Below are 23,130 nucleotides of genomic sequence, written 5' to 3' on the forward strand. Positions count from 1 at the left end.
AGTAAAATGACATATGCTTGGCACTTATGCATATGTGCAGAGGCAAGCTGATACACTCATTACATATGTACACACAGGCAAATGACATATGGTCAATACATATGTATACATACAGAGGCAAGCTGACATACTTAAACACACACAGTGGTAAAATGTAATTATTTAGTTCCATTTGACTCACTGTAATTCCTCCAGGTACCTAGCTCTTTGCTTTATCTCTCTTTCATGATTCTTGGCTCAGTAGATGCCATTCTCAAGTTCCCAGGCTCTTGGCTGAAACATCTTGTTCTTCCTTTTGACCCACCTGGCTTTTTATCAGAACTTTTCCTCCCAGCAGCTTGGCTACCTCTGCCAGTTACCAGGCTGCCGTCCTACAGGCCTCTCTAGTACCCAGCCAGCCCAGATGAGCTCTTTTCACTGTTGACTTTAACCTTTTGGGTTTTGATTCAAAGTATAGGCTTTGGATTCAAAGTATAGGCTTTGGAGCTAGACAGACCTGGCCCCAGCCTTGTTGCCCATTAACTATGTAACCTTGGGCAAATTATCTAACCTTACCAAACCTCAGCTTTCTTATCTATACAGTTAAGATAATAGTAGTACCTTCTCAGGCCAGGCACAGTGGCTTACACCTATAATCCTAGCACTCTGGGAGGCTGAGATGGGAGGATCACTTGAGGCCAAGTGTTCAAAACCAGCCTGGGCAACATAGTGAGACCCTCATCTCTTAAAAAAATAAAAAAATTAGCCAGGCATGATGGTGCATACCTATAGTCATAGCTATTCAAGAGGCTAAGGCTGGAGGATTGCTTGAGCCCAGGGTTCAAGGTTACAGTGAGCTCTGATCACATCACTGCACTCCAGCCCGAGTGACAGAGTGTGACCCTGTCTCTAAAAAAAAAAAAAACAAAAAACAAAAAACAAAAAAACACAAAAAGACTAGGTTTTTGGTTGTATTATATTAGATAATACATGTGGAGCTCTTAGTCTGGTATATAAGTACAGTTAATGCAACTGCCACTAACAATAACTAACATTTATCGCATGGTTACTATGCGACTCCTACTTCTAGCTAATGATTTACTGAGTACTTATGATGTAGTAAGCATGGTTCTAAGCATTTCACATCTATGAACCCATTTTATTCTTACAACAACATTATGAAGCAGATAAAAATTTTATCTCCATGTTGCAGATTATCAAACTGAGGCACCAAGAAGTTAAATAATTTGGCCAAGGTCATATTGCTAGCAAACAGCAGAGCTAAGATGCAAACCCAGATAGTTTGGTTCCAGAGCCTACACTCGTAATTACTGTGCTATACCTCCTACTTCCATTTACATGTGATTGTCTTTCTCAGAGAAGCTATTTCTTTGGTACACTCCTTTATGACCTAAAACCCTTGGAGAAATTTTTGGATTGTGGCTGAAAATTTCCATTTGCTGAAAGATCAAGAAGAATCTTACTTCTGTATTCAGAGCAATGCTGAACAACTGAATGACAAGAAGACCTGCAGGAAAAACCCAGAGATGCCTCCTCAGTTTCTCTATCCACTCACAGGGACTGTTTGGGTGAGAAGTGACAATTATAGTAATGAAGCCTGTTCTCCTTCAGGCAGAGTTAGGATATCATTCTGCATTCCCATAGCACTTTTGTTCTGTAACCCTTGCCTTCTTGGCTTCTACCTTCTATGTAATTGAGGACCATTCAGGGGAAGTGGATAAGAATAAGTGATTCCAACTGAAGTCCCTACCAATGTCATCACAAGAATCTCTGAATATAATCACAAGAAACCCAATGAAATCTCCTGACACTCTTGCAAGATGGTCAGGATGGCACTCTTTGGTGCCTGCAGTCTTGATAATGCCAATTTTTTGCTTCATCATGTGTCAGATGATGATGCTTCTCCATCTTCTCCTGCTAGTGATGTGGTGAGGCTTTACTGTCAGAATGAACCTGGTGACTCCAACTTCTTCACCTTGTGGCCTTGGGTACTTGACCTCATGCTTTGTTTTTTCATCTATAAAATGGAAATAATACTTACCAAAAAGGTGGGTGGGAAGATTAATGACAACAAATGCGAAGTGCCTGGGACATAGGCATACCTGGGCCATAGCAGGTCCTCGGTGTATTATTATCATGGCTCAATCCAACAATTATTCTCTCCCACTGACATTATTATTATTATCAGATCTCCCCTATTAGACCATAAGCTCTGTGAGAATCAGAGACTTTGTTTTGTTCACTGCTGTTTCTCTGTATCTAGCACAGTGCCTAGATCATACTGGGTGCTCAGTAAATATTTGTTGAATCAATAAATGAAGTCCAAAATAAGTTGACCTTGTTTTTTGTTTTTGTTTTTTTTTTTTTGAGATGGAGTTTCGCTCTTGTTGCCCAGGCTGGAGTGCAGTGGCGCAGTCTTGGCTCACTGCAACCTCCACCTCTCGGTTACAAGCGATTCTTCTGCCTCAGCCTCCCGAGTAGCTGGGATTACAGGCGCCTGCCACCATGCCTGTCTAATTTTTTGTAATTTTAGTAGAGACGGGGTTTCACCACGTTGGCCAGGCTGGTCTCGAACTCTTGACCTCAAGTGATGCGCCCACCTCCGCCTCCTAAAGTGCTGGGATTACAGGCGTGAGCCACCGTGCCCGGCCGACCTTGCTTTTTTAGGTTCTTACTAAACTGGCTGGCATTCAGATGCTCTTACTTGCAGGGAAGCGTTCCCTCTTCCTGGAGCACTCCCTCTTCACCTGGTTAACTTCTACTCCTCCTTCTGATCTTAGCACAAGCATCACTCCTTTAGGGAAACCTCTCTGACCTTCTCTTTCATAGCATTTGTTAACAATATTGCAATTTTAATTTTATTTGTATAACTGTTTGACTAATATTTGACTGTAAACTTCCTAAGGACAGGGACCAGGTCTGTTGTACTTACCATTGTATATTCCCAGGCACTAGCAGTAGACCTTCAGTACAAATATGTTGAATGAATAAATAACATATCAATTTTACAAAGACCCCCCCAACTAGAAATTGGGGTCCAGTTTCACAAATTGGATCAGAGATCAACCCCAGGCTTTGCCAGTGCTGCACCATAAATCATTGCTTTCCTGTTTCTGGGTCAAGCACTGTGACTCTCTCCTACTGGGGCCAATTTGTCAGTCCCAAAGTGTCTCATTACTGTTTATCAGGACTTCGTTATGCAGCTGGACCCTCCAGCAGGAGGTCTAGGAAAGCCAGGATATTGGTAGGGCTGGGAGTATGGGATGGGATTTGCCATTTACATCTACCCCACCCTCACTCCATTTATATTTAGTATTTATCACACTGAGTTGTAGTTGTTAATTTTCAGGTGTCTCCTTCTCTCCCACACAGTGAGGGCAGGATCTCTTGCCCACAGAGGCTACTCTGGTGTGCTGCGAATGCTCATAAGGGTTTCTTGAAGGAATGCAATGTTTTCCATGAGTGAAGCTTAACTGAGAACAGAAATCAACTCATAAGAGAGGGCACTACCTCTGGCATTTTTTTTTTAAACCTGAGCCAATAAATCCCTTTTTGTTTACCGTAACTTGGATTGGGGTTTTCTGTTACTTGGAACTGAAAACGTTCTGGTAGAGCATAACTAATGATGTTCAATATAAGATCGCTGATAGATTTTTGTTTAAAAATATTCACTTCCTATTTACTCCCTCTCACTTACCTCCATAAGGAGAATAAACTTCCCTATCCCTTGTCTTTGAGCTCAGCTATAGGACTGATCTTAGCCAGTGAGATTTTAGCAGACATATACAAGCAGTGTGTAAAAAGTGCTAGCACAGTTGGGTATGCCCCCTTGTACCACTGCCATCTCCGTGACAAGAGTTCCTCCTGGGTCCCATCCCCAGAATGAATACTAGAATAGTGAACCAGAGCTCAACCAGCACATAGGAGCCAAACCCAGCTGAACCTGTATCTTGAAGCAAAGCCATCCACCCACGCCTAGTCTAGATCAACCAGCCAACCCCTAGCCAACCTCTAGACCTATGAGAAATGAATGCTCCTTGTGGAATGCTGCTGAGATTTTATGGTGGTTTGTTAGGGAGCAATAGCTGACTGATCAAGGTTAGGTCAGGGTTTTCCAAACTTGGCAGTGCATCTGAATTACCTAGACAACTTTAAAATAAATAAGAGATACTTGGGTATCACCTAGACTGTTTGGAGTACTGTTCAATCTACATTCTTTTAAAATTCTCTGGGTGGTTTTTATGTAGTGAGTCCCACAGCCTTTTGCTACCTGATATTTTGGGGTCACCAGTATTAAAGCATGTCATGGGTGTTATATTAATTCACCTGTAACAACGTTTTCCCTCTCTGAGATTATATGATCAAAGTCAGACAAATTCTGTTTCTGAAGCAGAGTTCAAGAAATCTGGGTTGAATTTGTGTTAGCTGATTTGGGGAAAGATGCAGATGTAAATTAATTTGTGACTTATGGCCCCAGGATTTTTTTTTTTTTTTTTTTGCTTGCTCTGTTGCCCAGTGCCCAGGTGGAAGTACAGTGGCATGATCATAGCTCACTTGTAACCTTGAACTCCTGGGCTCAAGTGATCCTCTCATCTCAGCCTCCTGAATAGCTAAGACTAAAGGTGCACGCCACCACGCTGGCTAATTAATTTTTTTTTTTTTTTTTGTAGAGACAAAGGCTCACTATGTTGTTCAGGCTGGTCTCGAACTCCTGGCTTCAAGCAATCCTCCTGCCTCGGCCTCAGAAAGTGCTGAGATTACAAATGTGAGCTGCCCACCCCCGCCGATTTTTTGCTTTTTATTTAATGGTTGACTTCTCTTAGTATTTCTGCCTGGACTATGGTGAGCAGTGAAATGAAAATTCAAGGCAGAATACTGGGGCTTGGAGAGCCTAGACACAGGTCAGGAACGAAGCATGGAAGAGGTCAAGCTTAGCAGAGAAGCTGCTGAAGGTCTGAGAAGAAGCCTTACCTGTGGCTTAGCAGTTAGGAACCTGAGATCCCACAGGATTCAGGAAAGCCAGAAGTTCAATTTTAGTTGTAACATTTGGCATGCCACTAACAGTTTAGAGGTGTGAGGTGAGTCTTAATAAAATGTTAAAAAATGTGAATTTATTTGTATAAAAAGTATGATGAAAGTACAATTTAAAAGAAAGTAGTTTTTTTTTTTTTTTGAGACAGAGTCTTGTGATCATGCCATTGCATCCCAGCCTGGGTGACAAAGTGAGACCCTGTTAAAAAAAAAAAGATAAAAATTTTTCATTGAAAAAAATTCAGATCACACAGAAAAATATAAAGAACAGGTAATTATAGGTAATTATTACTCATAAGCTGGTCTTTCAGACATAACCACTGTTAATATATTGCTGTATAGTATTCTTCACTTTTTTTCCTATGGATGTGTACACATTATATATATTCTAGAAAAATAAGGTTTTCCTATTACTCATTAGTATCCTGCTTTTTCCAAGTCAGTAAATGCTAACCTAATTATCATCATTGTTAAAGCTGCATAATATTCCATTGTACTAAGAGGTACCGTACTTTTAGTCCCCACTGATGGACATTTAAGTTATAAAGGCTGTGATGAACATCCTAATGTATACATTTTTGTGTGCTTATCCAGTTATCCTTTAGATAAATTCCAATAAATGGAATTGCTAGATTAAAGAGTAAACATATTTTAAAGGTTTTTCAATGCATAGTCAAATTGCCCTCCTAAAACGTATAAATTAGTAGTGCTCAGTCTGCCAATTCTTTTAACTCTTGTTAATCATCCAAGGGGAAAATGATTCTGTGTGTGTGTGTGTGTGTGTGTGTGTGTGTATGTGTGTGAGATGGAGTTTTGCTCTTGTTGCCCAAGCTGGGGTGAAATAGTGCGATCTCTGCTCACTGCAACCTCCACCTCCCGGGTTCAAGCGATTCTCCTGCCTCAGCCTCCTGAGTAGCTGGAATTACAGGCTTTACAGGTGCGTGCCACCACGCCCGGCTAATTTTTTCTGTTTTTAGTAGAAACGGGTTTCACTGTGTTAGCCAGGCTGGTTTCGAATTCCTGACCTCAGGTGATCCGCCCACCTCGGCCTCTAAAAGTGCTGGGATTACAGGTGTGAGCCACTGCCCCTGGCCAGAGTTCTGTGGTTTTAATCTTTTATTACTAGTGGGTTCAAATCTGTTTTCATGTATTTATTGTCTGTACTTTTTGTGAATAAGAGTCAAGCTTCCTATTTTTCTATTATGTCAACTTTTTCTTCTTGACATATACCTTTATATTAAGTATAGTTTCATATTTGCACTGAAGACATTTTTCCTAATGTGGCTTTGCTTGTGGTGGCTTTTCACACATTTCTTAATTTTATGAATCAAATTGATCAGTTTTTCAATGAGACTTAAAATTCCTTCTGGGGTGGGATGCAATAGAATGAAAAAGGCAGAGGACTTTCACACAATTCAGTCCATGATCTTAGTACCTATGTCTAGGTATCACCTAGCAGGATGTGGTAGGAAGAGCACTGGACTGGGAGTCAGATCACCATGGGTCCCTACTTCCTCATCTGTAGAATGGAGATAAGAATGAAAACTCCCTCCGAGGCCTGTAAAAAAATAATTTAAGATAATGCACATAAAGAGCTTTCACCAGGCCTTGTATATTAGAAAATCCTTTCTAAATCTCAGCTTTTGTTAGGGGGAGAGGGCAATACAGACTTTTGTAAAACTATTTTCACTCAGTTGTATGTGAGTCTATGGGAATGAGATGGGGATGAGGAACCTAGAAATGTAACCATTCACCCAACATCTCTGAGAACTGCATGGCTAGAGTCAGAACTTGGGCTCCCATCCTGGTCCTGCCCATTTCTTGGTATGCAACCTTGGGCAAGTCACATTTACCTCTTCCGTGACTCAGTTTCTTCCACCTAAAAACTATTATAGATATATGACAGACCACCTGCCCTCATTCCCAGCCCTGCTGCTGGGCGAAGGAAACGCTTCAAAAACCGCTCACAAAGGGCGGCAAACAAGTCTGTTATGGTGCTGCCTACCGCCAAGGGGTGGCCCCAACCCCGGCCTCCGCGCCCCTGCCCCTGCCCTGCCGCAGAAACAATAGCTCCCCTGGAGGCGGCGCCGGCCGCAGCCGGGGGCGGAGCTGTCGGCGCGGGAGCTGGGGGTGTGCGCGGGGCGGGGTCGCAGCCACCCCTCCCGCCGGCGGCTCCGTCAAGCGCCCCTCACCGGGCGGGTCGGGGTCTTTGTGACGCGGTGGCAACGGCCACGGACACAAAGGGAAGGCGAGGAGTCGAGCAAGAGGCTGGGCCTGCCTCCGGACCGCGACCCCCGCCCGCCGCGCGCGCGCCCGCTCGCTCCCCTCGTCGCGGTCTCCCCCACGCCGGCTCGCACCCTCGCGCGCACCCTTGCGCGCCCGCGACCCTCGCACGCGCCCAGACCCACCGACTCCGTCCCGAGCGCCGCGGGCCCGGGCCTGGCGGGCGCTGCGGGTGGGGCGGGGATGCTGACGGGCTGCTCCCCGGCTCAGCGGCGCGGCTGCTAGGAGGCACCGAGGCAGCGGCGGGGCTCTGGGCGCGCGGCTGGATGCCCCCGGCCTGCGGCTCCCTGCGCTTCCCGCCGTCCAGGGGCACCAGCCATGGGCGCCGCGGCAGCTGAGGCGCCGCTCCGGCTGCCTGCCGCGCCTCCTCTCGCCTTCTGCTGCTACACGTCGGTGCTTCTGCTCTTCGCCTTCTCTCTGCCCGGGAGCCGTGCGTCCAACCAGCCCCCGGGTGGTGGCGGCGGCGGCGGCGGGGACTGTCCCGGCGGCAAAGGCAAGAGCATCAACTGCTCAGGTAGGACCGGTCGGAGCCGGCCCTAGGTCTCCCCACCCCTCCGTTGCCGCCTCCCTGCTGGTCCCTGCGGTCGGCCAGGCTGGGAAAGACCCCGTCGTGGGGGTCCCAGGGAGCTGGGCCCGAGGGTGAGCGAGGGCGGAGGGCAGGGCGCGAGCGTGCGGTGTGGCTTGGGGACCGGCGCTGGGGATGGGAGTGGCCGTGGGTGCGTCCGAGTGTGTCGAGTGGCTGGGCGAGGGCGGCCCGGCGTGCGGGGAGGCGGTGGGGCCGGGGTCGGCGAGGCTGAGCGGCCGGCAGGGGCTCCCGGTGTGGTCGTGGGTGTGCTCGCGGGAGCGCGTGTTTGTGTTGTGAAGGCTCAGGGGAGGGAGGGCGGCCCCAGGCAGGGATCTGTGTGTGTGTGCGGAGTGCGATGGGTGGGAGACGGCGAGGGGCTGGGCGGGGTGAGGGCAGGGGAGTGACCATGTGCTGATGTGCTGGGGAGGTTCTTCCTTAAGGCAGTGGGGTTTCGGGGGTGGGGGTCGTGTGGATAAAGGGCACGGGTTGCCTTGAGGACGCTGTTTGGCGATGCAGAGTGACTGTGTGTGTGTGCGTGTGCGCGCGCGCGTGTGTGTGTTCTTTGGGTTCTGAGATGGGATCTGGGGCCTTAGAGTGACCTCCGGTCTGTGGATATGAGCAGGGAAAGTCTCAGGGCCCAGGAAGTGACCCTCTGTTTTCGTGTGTTGTGTGTGTGTGAAGCCTGGGGCTCAGTTAGTCACCCTGGGGTATGCATTGAAGAGGAGGGATGGGTGCCTTGTAGCGAACCCCATTTGTGTCTTTTCAAAGGGGAGGGGGCTTGGGAGTCATCATCCTGTGTAGGGTTTGGGTGTAGAAAGAGGAAATTAGGTCTCAGGGAATGCCCTTGTGTAGCAAGGTGTAACCCTGGATTATTAAAGTGGTGTGGAAAGAGAGAATTGGGTCCCAGGGAAGATGTCGTGCCTGTGTGTGTGTGTGTTTTGCGAGAGGGCCTGGATACTGGCAGCAGTGGGAGCAAGGGAGTGACCTCTCCCCTCTCTCCAAGGCCGCTTGTCCCCCCACAGCTGTTGGAAACAAAGAGCTTGCTGGGGCTTTAATGGGTAACACTGGGGAGGAGGGTCCCAGCGGTAAAGTTCCTCCTCATTTCTAAAGGGGTCCCAGAGGCGCAGAAGGATTATGGCCCCGGGGCAAAGAGAGGCATTCAGGTCTCATTTTTTGAGTGGAGGGTCCTCTTGGAGCTGGCCTAGTAGATGCTAGTCATCATAAGGCACATCCTTGCTAACTTGCCCTTTTATCAATTCTGGACCCTTCTCTTGTCTTCTTTAAACCAAGGTGGAGTAGGGGAGGAAGGAGGAACATAAGGCCACTGGGAATCTGCCGGACAACCTTTATACCTTTGGGCTCTTGAAGGGGCATTATTTCTAGAAGAGTGAGAAAGGAGCAAGAGAGTTTCAGCGCAGATGCTTATGCTACCCTAGATGAAGCAAGCCTTTGGCCTGCTATTTAGGTTTGAAGGCCTTAAATCTTTTAATAATTTTCATATGGTAATGTTTTATGAGGGGAATGGCAGTTTTGAGCACAGTAAACAATAGCATGCCCATTAAAAGCATTTCCATCCGTGAGAAAACTTTTCCTTTATTTTTCTGATGTTGAACCGGATATGGGGTAATGCTTTAATTACATAATCATACTTTAAGAATAAAAACCAGTTGTATATTAGAGTGCCTTTTTATGTAACACATATTATCAAACTTGTAAGTGATCACACCATGTCAATATTTTTCCAGCTAATGTGTCCCGGGTATTTGTTCTTGCTAAGCTAATTTGTTCTTAGCAAAATACAGTGTTGATGGGATGTTTCTGTGTGTACTTTCTAACTTGCATAGTTCAAGTTTTAAGAAAGGAAATAAAAGAAATAGAGGGATGGATACCCTTGAGGATGCGGGTTGGTGATGCAGAGCGACTGTGTGTGTGCGTGTGTGTGTGTGTTTGTGTGTGTGTGTGTCTTGGGTTCTAAGATGGAATGTAGGGGCTTGGAGTGACGTCGGGTATGGGCAGGGAAGTCCCAGGGCCCGAGAAGTGAACCTGTGTTTTTGTGTGTTGTGTGTGTGTGAAGCCTGGGGCTTAGTTAGTCACCCTGGGGTACTATGCATTGAAAAGGAGAGGTGGGTGATACGTGGTGTGGGAAAAAGGGGACTGATCTAGGGGCCATGGTCCTTGTTAAGCAGCTGTGTAATTTGGGGCAAGCTACTTAATTTCTCTTAGTTTCCTTTTAAAAAAGAGACTTGGATTTAGTAATATCTGAGTCTTCTTTCAAGCGTATTTATCACTGATATAAATGTCAATAAATTAAGCTGATCAAATAAAATGTTTTCTAGCAGTGAGATATACTTGAATAACTGGGTCTAAAGCTAGAGTTTTAACTAAGTGATACTTGTAGATTCTTGTAACTTTTTAGGATGAAGATTTGGGAACAATTCATATGGAAAAAAAATTTTTTTAGTAAGTTTGAGAACCATAGTAATACAGTCTGGACACACACATCTATTAATGCAGCTCGAAATTGTGCACAGTTTGTTTAGTAGCTTTTATTATCTAGGTATCCCCACACAAACTGAAGTTTACTATGTCATTTTTTTTTTTTTTTTTTTTTTTGAGATGGAGTCTCACTCTGTCACCCAGGCTAGAGTGCAGTGGTGCAGTCCTGGCCGACTGCAACCTCTGGCTCCTGGGTTCAAGTGATTCTCCTGCCTCAGCCTCCCGAGTAGCTGGGACTACAGATGCCCACCACCACACCCGGCTAATTTTTTTGTATTTTTAGTAGGGATGGGGTTTTACCATGCTGGCCAGGCTGATCTTGAACTCCTGACCTCAAGTGATCTGCCCGCCTTGGCCTGCCAAAGTGTTGGAATTACAGGTGTGAGCCAATGTGCCTGGCCTATTTCAGTTTTAAAACTAAATACAGCCCTGGATTCCCTGTAGATATTGATTTTTGGTTTTGGGCCATCATTTCAGCCTACTGTGACCTTTCTGGAGCTGATTCGGTCAGGCTGTGTGTGTTGGGTCACTCAGGTTTTTTTCACTTGCAAATGTGAAGAGCAGTTCTATGGCTTCATTAAATTAATAGAAGTTGTCTAGATTGTGAAAAAGGATGGAACCCTGCGACATATTACTGGACACTTTCTACCAACTTGGTTGATATTGTTGCGTTAGTCAACCAGATGTTCAACTAGCTATGCATCCTGTTAGTTGAATTTAACAGAGTTTCGAGCTTCTGCTGTTCAACATTTTCCCATTTTGTTCACCAGCTTATTATTTAAAAGATTCTTTCAGATTGTCTTGTTAGATTGTTATGTATATATATCATCCTGTCATCCTCCCTTTTTCCATTTTAGTAATCCTGTTAAATAAAAAGCACATGTTGTATAGCCTGCCCTAATAAAGAGCTGATGGTGGCGTTCTCATTTTACTGTATTCAAAAACTTATTTATCCATTTTAAAATTTTTCAGCAGTTACATGTCAGATTTACCCATAGATGTTTTTCTGGATCTGCATTCTGCCTTTTTTTTTTTTTGAGATGGAGTCTTGCTCTGTCGCCCAGGCTGGAGTGCAGTGGCATGGTCTCGGCTCACTGTAACCTCTGCCTCCCAGGTTCAAGCAATTCTCCTGCCTCAAGCCTCCTGAGTAGCTGGGACTACAGGCACACACCACCATGCCTGGCTAATTGTTTGTATTTTAGTAGAGACGGGGTTTCACTGTGTTGCCCATTCTGGTCTCGAACTCCTGAGCTCAGGCAATCCCCCTACCTTGGCCTTCCAAAGTGCTAGGATTACAGGCATGAGCCACTGCGCCCGGCCTGCATTTCCCCTTTTTTGAAATTTGAGCATGTGTTTATTTTTATTTATTTTATTTCTGGTCTTCTGGCACCTTGTCAAGGTAGCTTAGATAATTTGTGGTAGTTTTTAAGGCAGATGTAAAAAGTTTTTTCAGCATCATGGAGTGTGAGTTGTTTGGATCAGAAAGCATATTCTTTTGAACTAGCTCTGTATTCTGTTACTGTCCCCCATCCATGTCACTTACCTTAGAAGTTGGTTTCCTTTTATCAGATTTCTGACCTCCCTAGCTTGAAGATCATGCTTCTCGATGAAGATGAAGCATAGGGAATTGGCCCTGTTGTCTCTTGATATTGCATCTTCCCTAAGTAGTGAGCCTTTGGTTTATCTCTTCTTGTTCTCAACAAGACTTTCTTGTTTGTTTGTTTGTTTGTTTGAGAGAGGGTCTCATTCCTGTCACCCAGGCTGGTGTGTAATGACGCAATCTCAGCTTACTGCATCCTCAACTTCTTGGGCTCAGGTGATTCTCAGCCTCCTGAGCAATTGGGACTACAGGTGCGTGCCACCACACTTGGCTAATTTTTTGTCTTTTTAGTAGAGACAGGGCTTCGCCATGATGCCCAGGCTGGAACAAGACTTTGTTTTTGTTGTCCTCTTGCCCCAGTTCTCCACTCATTCTGGACTTTAGATATTGCGATTAAAAGAAAAGCTTCGATTTTATATTTTTTTTATTTATGCTTATATTTTTTAAAAGCTAACTTACCAGAAAGTTCCCAGTTATCCAAAGAGAAAAAGAGCTTGGAAATACATGACATATGTGAAGAAAGATAAACTTGAATTTAGGAGACCAGGTAACCTTAGACTGACTTTTTTTGTTTTTCATTTGTAAAATGAAGATGATGATGGTCCTTTTTGGCTCTAGGATATTTGAGAAGAACAAATGAGGCTAACCACGTGGGGCATTTCTAGCTTAGGGAATATGGTTAAAGAGGTAGAAGAACATACTAAGAGACCAGTAAGTGGCATTTAGCGATAGATATAAGGTAGAGAATTTGAAATGGGTTTTAACTTCTAGTTAATGGGTCCTCTGGATTGTTATGTGGTGGGTAGGAATGGTATTAATGGACGATATAAATGTCAGATTATGAGAAGTGCCTTATTTGTGGCAATTCAGGATTCTCGGGAATAACAAGTGAATTTTCCTAATTAATGGGGAATCTCGGGCAGGGCTTTTTTTCTTCTAGATCCCTGATGTGTAAAATGTGGATAGATAATAATTAATTTAGCAAACCTTCATTGAATACTGCGTAGTGTAATCTAATATACCGGATGTTAAGGGAAATATATGAGAAGGCTTCCCTGCTTTCAAGGGCCTTATAATCTTACAAAGGTGGTTAGCCTCTTACAGATATATACAGTGGAAGTTTCTGTTTAACACATCTGGGCTTGCTTCCCCACAGCATTCCCCATCAATAAGCATTTATTGAGCACAAACAAGATAGGATTTTTTAAAGGGGGTACAGTTAAGTGGATTTGTGTATATTCACAAAATTGTACAACTGTCACCACTCTCTAATTCCAGAAAATTTTCATTATCCCAAAAAGAAACCCCATACCTATTAACAGTCATTCCACATTCCTCGCCTCCCCAGTCCCTGGTTACTACTAATCTACTCTCTGTCTCTATGGATTTGCCTATTCTAGATATGCATGCAAATGGGATCATATGAGATGTGTTCTTTTGTGTCTGGCTTCTTTCCTTTAGCATAACGTTTTCAGTGTTCATCCATGTTGTAGCGTATATCAGAACTTCATTCCTTTTTATGGCCAAATAATATTCCATTGTCTGGATAAACCACATTTTGCATATCCATTTCTCTACTGATGGATATTTGAGTTGTTTTTACTTTTTGGCTGTTATGGATAATGCTGCTGTAACATTCATGGACAAGTTTTTGTGTGGACATGTTTTCAGTTCTGTTGTGTATGCATCTAGGAGTGGAACTGCTTGGTCATATGGTAACTCTGTGTTTCACATTTTGAGAAATTACCAAACAGTCTTCCAAAGTGGCTGCACCATTTTACATTTCTACCAGCAATGTTTGAAGATCCTAATTTCTCCAACATCTTCTCCAACACTTGTTATTGTCTATCTGTTTGATTTTGGCCATCCTAGTGGGTGTGAAGTTATGTTTCAATGTCTTTTTTATTTGTATTTTCCTAATGACTAGTGATATTAAGCATCTTTTAATGAATTGTATTGGCTATCTGTATATCTTCTTTGGAGAAATGTCTATTCACATCCTTTGCTGGGCTTGATTTTGACATCTTGGAGTAATCATTCCCGTAGTAAATCATACTAATCAATTCCCACAGCAAGCACAGAGATGTGCAAATGCTAAGTTAGCTCTCGTTGTTTGTGTGTCATTTGATTTTTCTGCTTACTAAGCAAGAGTAAGTTGTATTTGTTTTCAAACTTATTTATACCAGTGGTAATTATAAGTATAATTTAATAAATATTACTCAAATCAATAAAATATGAATACAAATAGTTGTTTTTACAAAATGCTTTGAAAAGACTTGATAAAGACAAGAAGCTGAAAGAATTGCCTCTGAATGAATTAAATTATGGTCAAGACAACTGAAACAGAGTGGAGAAACCCTGTAAACTTTTGGAAGGATTTCCCAGAAAACATTGCAAGTATTTTTAAGCCCCTGTTCTACTTAAAGGAAAGGAAAATGGACATTCTAGATCTAATGGATTATGGGTGTGATTTATCCAAGGAAGTGGGGAACTGCATTTGGCAAACTTATACTCAAAAAAAAGGTCTTGGTGCTACATTGGGAAATGAATGTATAATTATGTATTTAAGACTAAAATGGCTAAAGTAGATATCATTTTAACTGGTGTCTGCCTTAACTGACTTTTAGATTAATAGATCAATGATCAGCCAGGGGTGGTGGTTCACGCCTGTAATCCCAGCACTTTGGGAGGCCGAGGTGGGCGGAACACAAGATCAGGAGATAGAGACCATCCTGGCTAACACGGTGAAACCCCGTCTCTACTAAAAATACAAAAACCATTAGCTGGGCGTGGTGGCGGGCACCTGTAGTCCCAGCTACTCGGGAGGCTGAGGCAGGAGAATGGCGTGAACCCAGGAGGCGGAGCTTGCAGTGATCCAAGATTGCGTCACTGCGCTCCAGCCTGGGCAACAGAGCGAGACTTCGTCTCAAAAAAAAAAAAAAGAAAAAAAATAGATCAGTGATCACTGTTGTATATGTTTGAAAAGAGGATTTCCACTGTACAAGGTGCCCTGAGGAAGATACAGATATGGTGTCATGGGAATGTATAATTCTGATTTGTAGTAATCAAAACTGGTTTCCTGCAGTAAGTGGCACTCGAGCTGGGCTGTATGGGGAGAGTAGAACATCACCTGGAAACAACAGACACACTTTTGCCTGTGGCCTTTGCTGTTGATGTTCCTTTGGCTTGAAATCATCTTATCCCAGTTCCTACCAGTGTTTGCTCTAGTGTCACCTTCAGTGGTGCCTTAAATTACAACCTTCAACTTCCATCCACAATTATCTCTCTCACATCCCAACCTTCCTTCGTGCTTTTTCTTGCTCTAGAACACCTTTTCCTTTCTGACATACTATATGTTTTACTTGTTTTCTGTCTCTGTATGTATCTGTGAAGGCAGAGATTTTTATCTGTTTTATTTACCGCTGTATTGACAGTGCCCAGATTGGTGTCTGGCACAAAGTTAGGTGCCCATTACATATTTATTTGTGGAATAGATTAATGGCTGAATGAACATAGAAGCTGAACATAGATGAATGAACATAAAATACCTCTTAGGAAGGGTATTCTAGGCTGAAGGAATAGCTTTAGGAAAGGCACAAAGGTGGAAAAGAGAAGGGAGTCTTTTTGAAATACTAAGTTGCGGGGATTAAGGGAGGAGATTATGCCACCACATTAAGGTCTTCAAGGCCCATCTGAAGGTTTGGCATTTGGCTCCAAGACATCAAGAAGCTTTTAAAGGGTTCGAGTGACATTGTGATTTTAGAAAGCAAAGTCTGAAATTGGTGAAGATGGAATGGAGAAGGGAAGAGTCTGGCGGTACGATGAAAGATAACAGTAGAAATTGGAAGAGTTGAGAGGACTTGTTTAGCCTGCAAAGGTTTTTTTTGTTTGTTTGTTTTTATTTTTTAATCGTTGTTGTTGTTTTTTGAGACAGAGTCTAGCTTTGTCGCCAGGCTGGAGTGCAGTGGCACGATCTCAGCTCACTGCAACCTCCGCCTCCCAGGTTCAAGCAATTCTCCTGCCTAGCCTCCCGAGTTGCTGGTACTACAGGTACATGCCACCATGCCTAGCTAATTTTTGTATTTTTAGTAGAGACGGGGTTTTACCATGTTGGTCAGGATGGTCTCGATCTCTTGACCTTGTGATCTGCCTGCCTCAGCCTCCCAAAGTGCTGGAATTACAGGCGTGAGCCACCACGCCCAGCCTAGCCTGCAGTTTTTTTAAAAAGTTACATTGGTTGTTAGCCATTAAAAATCTGGAGGTTTCACTTGGCAATCTATTTTTCTGCCTACTGTTCTTCTTCTTCTTCTTCTTCTTTTTTTTTTTTTTTTGAGACAGAATCTTGCTCTGTCGCCCAGGCTGGAGTGCAGTGGCTCGATCTTGGCTCACTGCATCCTCCACCTCCCAGGTTCAAGCAATTCTCCTGCCTCAACCTCCAGAGTAGCTGGGATTACAGGTGCACACCACCACGCCTGGCTCATTGTTGAATTGTTAGTAGACGGGTTTTTGCCATGTTGGCCAGTCTGGTCTCGAACTCCTGACCTCAAGTGGTCTGCCCACCTTGGCCTCCCAAAGTGCTGGGATTACAGGCGTGAGCCACCACTTCTGGCCTGCATTCTCTTCTAAACTTGGAGGTACTGTCAACATTGGGCTTTTATTTCCACATTGCAAAAATCAGTCAGTTTTGTCTAGTGAGGCATGAGCTCTTTACTTTGCCCAGTCCTCAACCAGCCAGCCTCTTTTATTGATCTTTTTCTGCCTAAACTTCTGGATCTCCTGCTATAGATGGTGGGGTGAATTGTGATGCTCTTAATTTGAGATGGAGAGCCTGTTTGGAGGAGAGTCAAATTGATATACATTCCCTCATTCCTGTTATTCACAATTACATGTTTGGATGGGAGACCTTATTTCTCCAGTGCCTAGGTGTTTTGGTCGGAACTCCTCTCCTGCCTGTACTCCTTGTAACTTCCACTGTATTGTTCTTCTTTTTTAACTCTTTCCTTGAATCCACTTCCTCCTTTGTATTTGAAACCTACCCTGCTGTCTCTGATTATACCATTGTCCTTGAATCACTCTCTGATGTTTTTATGTCTATTTTTTTTTCTTAATTATATCCCTTAAACTTTCCGTTTTGTCTCTTTTTAAATTCTTTAGGTGGATATAGATCATTATGTTTCTTTAACTCCATTGTCATTTATCATAAAATTTCTCTCATTGTTGTGAAACACATGAGTTTATATATGTTACAGATGGGGTTTTTTCATGATTTTGCATTATGGTCTAAGAATGTGTCATATGGAATCTCTGGGTTTTCATATTAAAACTAGGTGTGTCCAGGTGTGGTGGCTCATGCCTGTTATCCCAGCACTTTGGGAGCCCGAGGCGGGTGGATCACCTGAGGTTAGGAGTTGGAGACCAGCCTGGCCAACATGACGAAAACCCGTCTCTACTAAAAATACAAAAATTAGCCGGGCATGGTGGTGCATGCCTGTAATCCCAGCTGCTCAGGAGGCTGAGGCAGGAGAATCGCTTGAACCTTGGAGGTGGAGGTTGCAGTGAGCCAAGATCACACTGTTGCACTCCAGCCTGGGCAACAAGAGAGAAACAACGTCTCAAAAAACAAACAAACAAACAAAGTGTATCTTTGTATTCTAGTATGAAAACAAATTTTGTGAAAGATTCTTCTATCCAGAAGAGTTATTTCCTTGACTTCTCAGTCTCCATGTTACATTAACTATTAGTTTTACTTGTTTACTTTATTTTCATATAATTTCAAACTTAGAAAAATGTAATAGTGTACCCAGATTCCCCGATTTTACCACATTTGCTTTAAGTCTCTCTTTCTATATCTCCTCTTTCTCTCTCTATTGTCTGTCTATCTATCTGTCTTTTTTTTTTCCCCTGAACTTGGCTCTGTTAAGTTGGCCCCTACCAAGGGGAGAGGGTTAATTTATGTTTTATATTAGTTCCATACTTTAAATTTTTTGTTTTGTCGTCTCCTCTTAATTAAATAGTAAAACTTCCGCTTATAACGATAGGTTTATTTTTCACAGTTTTTCAGTTTTTCTTATATTTTTGTTATTCTATGTAGGACATATACATTGAACATTATTTTGTATCATAATTTGTTGTACTTTTTACCTTTGTATAGAGTAGATTTCAAGTATCTCTTGAAGTTATCACAGGACCCGACCTTTTCTGGATTTGTGTTTATATTTTAGTTTTTAGGTGTTGGGATTTGTCTCCCAATAGAGTAATAGATCATTCTGCTTTCAGTGGCATTCAACTCATTTACATTAAATTAAGTAATTGATATCTGTGCTACCCTCCATCATCATCTTTTTTCTAAATTGCACAATCCATTGTTTTTGACTATAGTCACAAGGTTGTGGAACATTTTTATCTCCTCCAAAAGGAACTTTACTTTTTTTTTTTTTTTTTTTTTTGAGATGGAGTCTCTCTCTGTTGCCCAGGCTGGAGTGCAATGGTGTGATCTTGGCTCACTGCAACCTCTGCCTCCTGGGTTCAAGCGATTCTCCCTGCATCAGGCTCTCGAATAGCTGGGATTACAAACGCCCGCCACTATGCCTGGCTAATTTTTTTATTTTTAGTAGAGGCGGGGTTTCACTGTGTTGTCCAGGCTGGTCTTGAACTCCTGACCCCAGGTGATCCGCCTGCCTCAGCCTCCCAAAGTGTTGGGATTACAGGCCTGAGCCACCGCGCCTGGCCAAGGAACTTTACATTCTTTAGCAGTCACTCCCCAATCCCTACTTCTCCTCATCCAGCCCTAGGCAACCACTGATGTACCATCTTTTTTTTTTTTTAAACAGTCTCTGTCCTCCAGGCTAGAGTACAGTGGTGTGATCTTGGCTCACTGCAACCTCAGCCTCCCCGGTTCAAGAGATTCTTATACCTCAGCATGAGATGCAGGTGCCTGTCACTGCGCCTGGATAATTTTGTATTTTTAGTAGAGATGGAGTTTCACTGTGTTGGCCAGGCTGGTCTCAAACTCCTGACCTCAAGTGATCTGCCTGCCTCAGCCTCCTAAAATGTTGGGATTACAGGCGTGAGCCACCAACCCTGGCCATGATTTACTATCTTTTGCTGTAGATTTATCTATTCTGGACATTTCATATAAATGGAATCATATAATATGACCTTTTATAATGGGCGTCCTTCACTTAGCATGATGTTTTTAAGGTTAATCCATGTTGTAGGATGTATCAGAATTTCATTCCTTTTTTTTGACTGAATAATATTTCATTGTCTCGATAATACCACATTTTGTTTATCCATTCAGTATCTATTCATCTGTTGATAGACTTTTTTTGTTTTCACTTTTTGACTATTACGAATAATGCCACCATGGATATTCATGTACAAGTTTTTGTGTAAATACATGGTTTCATATCTCTTGGGTGTATGTATTCCACCTAGGAGTGGAATTCCTGGGTCATGTGGTAACTCCATGTTTAACATTTTGAAGATTTGCCAAACTGCTGTCCATGTAAAACTCTGTGTTTAACATTTGAAGATTTGCCAAACTGCTGTAAATGGTTGCAGCATTTTACATTTTCATCAGCTATGTGTGAACATTCCATTTTCCACATCCTCACCAACCTTTATTATTGTCTTCTTTGTTATAACCAACCATCTTCATTTAAGATCCTATTTGTTATCCTTCATTTTCCCTATATATGTGGTTTCTTTAATGGAATTTAAATTCTCAATTTCTTTTAAGCTGGATTGGGAGGTAACTTCAATCCATTTATCCCCTTTCATTTTTTACATTGTTAGAAACATTGTTTTAACTTAACTATTTTCTTTATTCATATTATTCTATTATTAGCTACTTGAGCATTTAGGGGCTTGGCATACTTCTCATGTACTTGGAAATTCTATACTTAAATCTGAAAATTCTCTCTGTATATGCTTTTAGTTTATTAGGTAACTTAACTTGTTGTAATTCCTTTGCTACTATTCAAATTCATTTATTTTTTAAAAAGTATCATGTATTTTCCATGGCTCAGCAGCCTTGTCAGTTTTTCAGAAGTCATTTAAGGTTCTAAAGTTCTTAACATATTCTTGCACCTTTAAAAACTTTGGCAGGTTATTATATTTTCAACCACAGCTCAATTTCTCTCTTTTTTTTTTGCAAATATTCTGAGTCTGTCTTTTCCATGGATTAAAAAAGGGAAAAAACCCACACCTTTTTTTCTTTGTTATAAAAGCAGTATATAATCTGTGTAGAAAATTTGAGGAATATGGAAAAATATGAAGAGGAAATCTGGAATAATTGCCATTCTCTTCTTTAATCTCAATGTTTATGCTAAATTATTTCATTTTTCATCAGAAAATTTTCGAACTTGAGTTTTGCTCTTTTTGCCCAGACTGGAGTGCAATGACGTGATCTCGGCTTACTGCAACCTCTGCATCCCAGGTTCAAGTGATTCTACTGCCTCAGCCTCCTGAGTAGCTGGGATTACCGGCGCGCGCCACCATGCCCAGCTAATTTTGTATTTTTAGTAGAGATGGGGTTTTACCATGTTGGCCAGGCTGGTCTTGAACCCCTGACCTCAGGTAATTGGCCCGCCTCAGGCTCCCAAAGTGCTGGGATTACAAGTGTGAGCCACAGCATCCAGCCTGAACTTTTTAAAAAAAATTCATGTTGTTTTGCTTTGCATTTTCTGTTTATGCTGGAGCCACTGTTGTTCAGAGGTCAGATCTCCTTTTGGGATGTTTTATTTTTATTTTTTGAGATAGTGTCTCTCTCTGTTGTCAAAGCTGGCACGTGCAGTGGCATGATGGCTCACTGCAGCCTTGACCTTCCAGGCTCAATTGATCCTCCTACCTCAGCCTCTTGAGTAGCTGAGAGACCACAGGCATGTGCCACCATATCCAGCTAATTTTTAAAAATTGTCTTTTGTGGTTACAGAGTCTCCCTATGTTGCCCAGGCTGGTCTCAAACTCCTGGGCTCAAGTGATACTCCCGCCTCAGCCTCTCAAAGTACAGGCATGAACCACTGTGCCTGGCTAGGGATTTTTAAGTTCAGTTTATTTTTGCCTTGTCAGCTTTCATTTGATATTGTTTTGCACGTGAAACTAAACTGCTGATGTTGCTGTATCAATTCTGTTGTTTATAGCCCAGTTGATATATTTGGATTCTTTATTGTTCACAAGTCAGCTCAATCTTTTCGTGTCCTGTATTCATTTTCTATAGCTTTTTTTCTTCTTTATTTTATTTTATTTTTAAAAAAATTTTTAATTTTTGTATATTAGTATTTTTTGTCACCCAGGTTGGAGTACAGTGTCACTATCTTGGCTCACTGTAACCTCTGCCTCCTGGGTTCAAGCAATTCTTGTGCCTCAGCCACTTGAGTAGCTGGAATTACAGGTGCCCACCACCACACCTGGCTAATTTTCTTTTGTATTTTTAGTAGAGACGGGGTTTCCCCATGTTTGCCAGGCTGGTCTCGAATCCCTGGCCTCAGGTGATCTGCCTGCCTTGGTTTCCCAAAGTGCTGGGATTGCAGGCTTAAGCCACTGTGCCCAGCCTCTTTCTGTCTCTAAAGTGGTTTGAGGTGTTTTCTAGGTGGTACACTTGTGTTTACCATTGTTTACTTCAAGGTTATACCATAAGCACATCCTAATTCCCATTTATTTAGACCTAGTTTAAAAAAAATTATTCAGTGTTTTACAACAAAATTTGTCAGGGTTTCTGGTTATGGTAGTGTCTTTTTAAGTTTGTTTTTGGTGGTTTCAGCCAGAGTAACAGTCAGTTTTCTTCATAGTTTGCAGTGTTGTTTTATAAGGATCTCTTATAACCATTGGAATCCTCTAAGGGATTATTATACTCATTTTTTTTTTTTTTAATTCTAGGAAACTGGGATTCTCAGATTTAGCACTTGGCCAAGATCATATAGTTACTTTTACTTAATCAAATAATTGGAACCCCAAGTCTGGAACTCTTGCTAATGCACCAGAATTTTGTGAAGTCTTTAAAAAATTATCTTTTAAAATCATTAATACCAGGTTTTTCAGTGCCAGTATGCAAGTTGCTGTGTAGATTTTCATCTTCGTGGGTGATTTCCCTGGGTTCTGGCTACCTCCTATTCTACTTAGTGTTGCAGACACTGAGGGATAGTGGTTAGAAATAGAACCAGGGGTTGGCCGGGCGCGGTGGCTCACGCTTGTAATCCCAGCACTTTGGGAGGCCGAAGCGGGCGGATCACGAGGTCAGGAGATCGAGACCATCCTGGCTAACACAGTGAAACCCCGTCTCTACTAAAAATACAAAAAATTAGCCGGGCATGGTGGCGGGCGCCTGTAGTCCCAGCTACTCGGAGAGGCTGAGGCAGGAGAATGGCGTGAACCCGGGAGGCGGAGCTTGCAGTGAGCCGAGATCGCGCCACCGCACTCCAGCCTGGGTGACAGAGCGAGACTCCGTCTCAAAAAAAAAAAAAAAAAAAAAAAGAAATAGAACCAGGGGACATTGTTCTTGTGTTTAGATTAATTATTGATTTAAAAAATAGTTTAACGAAGGAAATGTATTGAATATACCTGTAAAATCTTACATATGTAAACAGGTATATGTTTCAAAATAATGGGATTATAACTGTATGTATAGTTTTACAATGTGGTTTTTTTTTCACAATAGGTCTTAGTTGTCTTTTCATATCACTACATATGTTTCTGCCAAAGTCTGTGTAGTGTTATGTCAATAATTTAATTCCCAAAAGATAGACACTTAGATTGTTTTCTACTTTGGTTTTACAGAAAATGCTGATGTTAACAATCTTGGACGTAGGTTTTTGTATGTTTTTCTTTTATGTCTGTTATAGTTTCCTGGAAATGTTGGGTAAAAGGATAAAGACAATTAAAATGGCAATGCATATGGACACATGAGAGGTTGTGCCACTATGTACTTCCACAGTTGGTTTGAGTGCTCATTTTTCTATACCTTCTCCAGAACTGGTGCTAATAAAAAACAATAGTAGCTTACACTTAATAGAGTACTTATTATGTGTATTATTATTTTACTCTAAGTGCTTTCTATATCTTTAATCCTCCATCAGAATTTTGAGATAGGTACTGTTATTGTCCTCATTTTGTAGATGAAGAAATGGAGGCACAGGTGGTAAATTACTAAGCTCAC

The 23,130-nt window shown here is 42.5% G+C and overlaps 1 protein-coding gene across 2 annotated transcripts in view; it reads left to right on the forward strand.

Moving 5' to 3' along the window:
- The first annotated feature begins 7,235 nt into the window (after positions 1-7,235).
- TMEFF1 (transmembrane protein with EGF like and two follistatin like domains 1) overlaps positions 7,236-23,130 on the forward strand; it is a 114,117-nt gene continuing 98,222 nt past the window's right edge. Inside the window, exon 1 of one of the 2 annotated variants that reach the window (XM_032164686.2) lies at positions 7,236-7,828. In XM_032164686.2, coding sequence (XP_032020577.1) covers positions 7,633-7,828 — 196 coding nt within the window. In that variant the 5' untranslated portion in view covers positions 7,236-7,632. The remainder of the gene's footprint in view (positions 7,829-23,130) is intronic. The other variant, XR_004249900.2, reaches the window with a different exon arrangement.

The sequence above is a fragment of the Hylobates moloch genome, unplaced genomic scaffold (genome assembly GCF_009828535.3).
Source record: "Hylobates moloch isolate HMO894 unplaced genomic scaffold, HMol_V3 SCAFFOLD_10, whole genome shotgun sequence".
Lineage (NCBI taxonomy): Eukaryota > Metazoa > Chordata > Mammalia > Primates > Hylobatidae > Hylobates > Hylobates moloch.